The sequence below is a fragment of the Dermacentor andersoni genome, chromosome 3 (assembly GCF_023375885.2).
Source record: "Dermacentor andersoni chromosome 3, qqDerAnde1_hic_scaffold, whole genome shotgun sequence".
Lineage (NCBI taxonomy): Eukaryota > Metazoa > Arthropoda > Arachnida > Ixodida > Ixodidae > Dermacentor > Dermacentor andersoni.
Genome location: NC_092816.1, coordinates 101,227,115 through 101,233,133, shown reverse-complemented (window position 1 = coordinate 101,233,133; position 6,019 = coordinate 101,227,115). Strand labels below are relative to the sequence as shown.

General features: G+C 47.7%; 1 protein-coding gene across 1 annotated transcript in view; it reads left to right on the top strand.

Annotated features, from left to right (window-relative positions):
• Window positions 1–2,317: 2,317 nt before the first annotated feature.
• Window positions 2,318–6,019, top strand: part of LOC126541575 (uncharacterized) — a 70,347-nt gene continuing 66,645 nt past the window's right edge. Inside the window, exons 1-3 of the mRNA XM_055076253.1 lie at window positions 2,318–2,495; window positions 2,622–2,788; window positions 5,772–5,921. Of these exons, the coding sequence (XP_054932228.1) occupies window positions 2,453–2,495; window positions 2,622–2,788; window positions 5,772–5,921 (360 nt within the window). The 5' untranslated portion in view covers window positions 2,318–2,452. The remainder of the gene's footprint in view (window positions 2,496–2,621; window positions 2,789–5,771; window positions 5,922–6,019) is intronic.

Sequence of the window (6,019 nt, the reverse complement as noted above, 5' to 3'; positions counted from 1 at the left end):
AAAAGAGATGGGCATGGGCAGGACATGTAATGAGGAGGGAAGATAACCGATTGTCATTAAGGGTTATGGAATAGATTCCAAGGGAAGGGAAGCGTAGCAGGGGGCAGCAGAAAGTTAGGTGGACAGATGAGATTAAGAAGTTTGCAGGGACGACATGGCCATAATTAGGACATGACCGGGGTAGTTGGAGAAGTATGGGAGAGGCCTTTGCCCTGCAGTGGGCGTAACCAGGCTGATGATGATGATGATGATGATGTTCTTGTTGTTGTTGTTGATGATGATGATTATGATGATGATGATGATGATGATGATGATGCCTTACATTGCAAATCCCCTGCAGTCATTTCCGTTGAAACCTCGGCGCGCGCCCCTGCAAATTCACGCTGTGATTACGCTGGCGTCCTGAACAGATCCCTGAAACAAAATGGATTGCAATTACTTAACTAAAAAAGATATAACAAGAGATGCCAACGTCATCCTTGCTGGGGTGTGGGAAAGTGGGAAGAAGTGTAAAGAAGATGTGCTAGCGGAATGAAACCTACAGCTGCAACGGAAGACGAGACGCTCCACGGGACTTCTGTCAACGACAGGCACCCCTCCCCTTTCCCACCTTCAGCTTATCGCGCCAGTATCCAGAGAAAAGTCCTGCAGGGACAGTAGGGCAAGCTTGCCCACCGCCGCGGGAGGGAGATCCACTTCCCCAGACCGCTATTCGGCGCCATTATGGTGCTTACAGGCCTTTTAGAGGCCTGGGAAGTCCCAGAACAGCTGGGGAAGTGCGGGCGAGGGTCCATCTTGGCCTGTCGAGCATTTGCCCCTAGGTCGTTGCAATTGAGCAGCGCCTACTTGTGCTTCGTCACGATAACGTAAGCCCGCCAGTTAACGAGCGCGTTTTCATTGGGTGCGAAGTCGCTCCGCGCTTTGTGGACGAGCACTTGTGCACCTCACGTGAGGACTTTTGATAACGCGTGTTTATTTCAAGAAATGGTCTCCTGCAGCCACTTGCGACGGGCGGAAGCTGTAGAAAACTGTCAGACATGAATAAATTCGGTTTTGAACAACCAATAGTCGAGGTGCCGATTACTATAATACAGTTCTAACATTGGCAAGGCTTCGATGAAAACTCGTCCGGTCAGCTAGCTAATTAGAAAAGAGAAACACGTAGGCTTCTAGTCACTGACCAAGTAGAAAGTTATTTTACGTTTTGGAACCCACGCGGGAGGGTGGGGGGATGGGGAGGTTACTTACTCACACACGTACACTCAGTTACTTACTCACACGAGCAATCGCTGCCTCTGATTTTTCAAGGCAGCCCCTGAAAAGTCTTCTACAACCGCCCACCCGGTTGTCAGAGTGGCCAACGGTGAGAGGCCCAGGCCACTTCCGGAGGGCGGCCTTACCAGGAGGGAACGCTAAACGCTGATTCGACTCCGCACGGGCTGCGTCTGGAAGGCGGCGCGGCTGAACGCCAAGGGACGCTCCACCTCACCGGCCTGCGGACACTGCGGTGGCCCCGAGATGCTTGAGCACCTTCTCTGTGCTTGCCTAGCGCTGGCACAGGAACGCTCAAGGGCCATGACTGTCTGCAGCCAACAGGGCCTGCCTGCTGCAACACCCAGTGACCGCATGTTCCCGTCGCCTCCCCAACTCTAGGCTCTACACAGCATCTTGGAATTTGCGGATCGAGGCGAACGGGATCACCGCTTATCGATAAGCGCCCGCACACAGCCGGCCACTGCCTTTATCATCGGCCTCTTTCTTGAACGGAGGAGACTCCCGCTGCTTCTCCTTCTGTACCCTTTTTCTAATCTCTATTTCACACTTCCCCTTCCCGTGACGCTGCACCGTGCTCCCTATTGGACTGCAGAAATAATCGCTATTTCCCTCATTAAACCACTCCTACTAACGGTATTACGAACAACGGTAGCTTATGAGATTCGAAACGCCAAATAAATTTCGACTACATCAGCGACCAGGGCCGCTATGTTGTAGCGATGCCTTATGCCTTATTCTATGCTATTCTTATCATCCACCACACACGGCCGCCTGATCCCGTTGATAATGTGGGCAGACCGTCGCTCTGACCACTGGCCAAGCGCGAAAAGCCTCAAAAAGCATAGAATCGGAAAAGGCATCGCTACAAAATACCGGCCCAGAAGCCCTTATCTTCTTTAACAGTCATTTATTATTATTATATACTATCAGTACTAATATTCCACTAGAGAGATTAAAACAAAAGTATATCATAATTCCAGGTACTATAAAATTGTATTTACCCCAATGTCTCACCTATCATCTACGTAGCGTGCGCGCAAGAACGCCACGTTCACAGAAGAAGAAGGACACCAGCGCGCGCTGTCGGGTTACGCTTTTTTCCCCTGCCCGCTTTCCTCGTATCTCACTGCGCCGAGCGAAGTAGGGAATTCTGTAATCCCGTTTCAAGCGAACAGAAATGGCCAACGTCGACTCGAGGTGTACGCAGAGCCAGGACAAAGGTAAGTATACATACAGAGCGTTTACAAGCATCTGAGCACCTCTGTGCGGGGATCGCCTGTCTCGCGTGTTGAATGGCGCTTAAGTAGGATTCGCAAGGTACCTGGTGTCCACCCCTGTGATTTCAGGCGCAGATGCACCCGCACCTACCGAATCGCCGCGTCGGCCATCGTCATTGTACTCGCTTCGCTCCTTCAGCACCGCGCTCGACGACTACCAGGAGTGCCGGAGCCTGTCGCACCTGGGCATCCTGATGCCGATCTACCTGATTCCGCTGCTTTTCCTAGGGATGAAGGTACGTCGCATCGCCCCGCCAATTACAGGCACATGGGAGTTCCGTCATAACACGTTATAGCAAAAGAGCTTGAGATTGTCGCGCTGCCGCGCCACGTTAGAGGGAGGGGGTTTAAGGAAAGCTTTCCCTTGGCGTTTGCGTGAAATGCTGATCTAGCGTAACCATTTACAGGTGTTGTGGCGCACTACGAAAGGCTTCGCTCCACACTTCCTCACCAGCCTCTGTCTTCTCCGCACAGTGCATGCATCGCACCAATTTTATTTGTGTCCGACCTTGGGTCCGTGCTTGGTTTATAATGAAGGTGGTTACCTCGTGACACCACGGTTTGCACTCTAGGTACCACCCCATGGTGCAAGACGTGTGCCAGCACTTGTGAAGTGGGGCGGAAAGGCAAAGAAAGCTTAATTTTAAAAATAGCGAACCAGCATACGAGTAGCACTTACGATCGAGTTGCGATTACTTGAACATGCCAAGCCATTGGTCTCCCCGCGAAGGAAGCGTTCTCAAAGACTTTATGCTCACTGCGGGACCAAAACTTGACTGAACCAGTAAGCGAGAGATGGCTTGTTGGCGAATTCACGCCGCGAGAGTAACCACTGCACAAAAGTATGTTCTCTAACCCTTCGGGCGGTTAAAAATTAAATTAAATTATGGGGTTTTACGTGCCAAAACCACTTTCTGATTATGAGGCACGCCGCAGTGGAGGACTCCGGAAATTTCGACCACCTGGGGTTCTTTAACGTGCACCTAAATCTAAGTACACGGGTGTTTTCGCATTTCGCCCCCATCGAAATGCGGCCGCCGTGGCCGGGATTCTATCCCGCGACCTCGTGCTCAGCAGCCCAACACCATAGCCACTGAGCAACCACGGCGGGTCCTTCGGACGGTTATGCCACACCCATCATTAAAGGGTGCTTTCATTAGCAGCGTCATCAATATGCACTTTCTTCGACTTTGATATATAACGCCAATGCAAAGACAACAGAGTGCCCATCAAGTTATATTTCTTTAAAAAAATATTGAAGCTTGATTTCTCTGCGGGAGCATTGTTTGCTGACTTCCTGTATTCACTTACTATGATCTCCCACTTCAGGGTGGTATCCCTTTGTACCCTCCGTTTTAAAAGAGATAGAAGCATGCACATACCACGGGTCGAATCACGCTATGTTTACAGACTCCAAGCAGCTTTATTCACCCAAGAAACATTTCGTGCATCCTACTCTCGATTCACCTGAGCCTCAGATTATTACAGCCTGAAATCCCAAAAGCGGGATGCATGTGACGCATTCAGAGCGCGACACGCTACTACTATTCTACTTAACTCATTTTTTTTTTCGTTCCAGCTATGTTCTTGCTGCCAGGCAACAGGAACAACTGCTAGCCCAATAAGAATTACACGGTGATATGTCTGGGTGTGTAGAAATCCTGACCACCTTATTCAAATATTGTGCGTCAGCGTTGCACATAGCCCATCTTCGTTTTCTAAGTGTGTTGCGCGCTATAAATCACGAACTTTAAAAATGCGTGTATACCGGGTGTTTTTCTTAGCGTCACCATTTTTTTTAAAGACTGCCTATCGCAGATGGCGCTATTCTAACCCTTCAACTAAATTACTCGATGAGGCGGCCGTTCCTTCTACGAGAAATCAAAATGTTCATTTACATAATTATTGTAATTATGCTAATTAACGTTTTAAAACAATTACTATACGCCACATACTTAGATCTACGGATTGTAGCCGCTGAGTTCACACGGCGTATCAACTAGGAACGAATTCTCGTGACAGCACCAGTTCCGAGTTCTTCATCTTCGAAGTGTCCGACGAAATGCATTGGCGTTCCAGTTACTTTCTCCAGAAACCGCTGTTTTATGCATTGAAGCACAAAAGTAACAGGAACACCAATGCATTTCGACGGACACTTTGAAAATTAGTATCTCGGAAGTAGTGCTGTTCAGAGAATTCGTTCCAAGTGGTTACGCCATGCGAAGTCAGAGGCTATAATTCGTAGATTGAAATAATGGTGTAGAGTAAATAATGGAAAATGTAATTAGCGTAATTACGGTAAATATTCAATGGATTATTTTGTTTTCTCGAAGAAGTAATGGCCGCCTCATGAGTAATTTAGATCAAGAGTTAGAATTGTACCATCTGCGATAGGCAATATTTAAAGATTTTGTGGCAGCTAAAAAAAAACACCCTGCATACTATTTACAACATTAATATAAGTGATATGAAAGCTATAGCTTTGTTGAATGTGTAAAGTTATTCTTGGTTCTGCACTACGCCACAAACGATATCCTCACTAGAACATTTCGACTTTGATGACTCTCGTACTACGTTTTCAATAATGATGAGAAAAGGTGACATCTGGATTTGCCTGTTCACCGTGGAGCTTGGTCACATGGTCTGTTCAATGTCAGCAGTGTTTCGAAGCATTTGCTAAAAAATTTCAGCTCTGTTCTGGACCAACGTTCTGATGTTTGGGGAAGGAACTCATAAGAAGAAAAGGTGAAAAATATGCAAGGACTTATTATTATATAAGCCGAAACGACGGAAGCCGGACTACTTTACCATTTTCCTGGATAACTAAAGCCGATTTTGTAAGATCAATGTTATTGCGCACCATTTGGAACGAGAACTGGGGGACCACAGACATTTCACTTGTGTCTGTCGTCCCCTAGTACTCGTTCCAAGCGGTGCGCCAACATCATTGATCATGAATTGTAACCAACTAGCCCAAACCAGTACCCTTCACCGATATTGTAACTTATTTTTGTTATTATACCTCGACTCATTGATTTCACAACTTGGAATGGGCGGCAGCGGCCAGCTGGTGAATAAATATACAGGGTGACTAAAATTTAGTTTTACGCTTTACGTTTTACGTTTTACATACACGTGATAACCAAACTCTTACCCACTTATTGATCTATATTTGTCAATTGCGCGCACACCTAATGCCCGTCTCATTGCATAATCCAGATTGGCGGCAGCCTCTACTGCCTGTTCCTTCCGCTCCTGCTTTGGGCATTCAACTCGCTCCCCAAGCCAGGTGCGGCGTTGATACATCTGGTCACCGTGCCACTTATGGGACTCATGGAAGCGGAACAGGTCGCCCGCCAATACCTGACAGTGAGTGCTAAGCCTTGTCACAACTTGTGTCGTGCTACGGATAATTGAGGAGCTTTCTTTTTCGAAATCAGTCAAACCCACCTAAACAAATTTGCCAA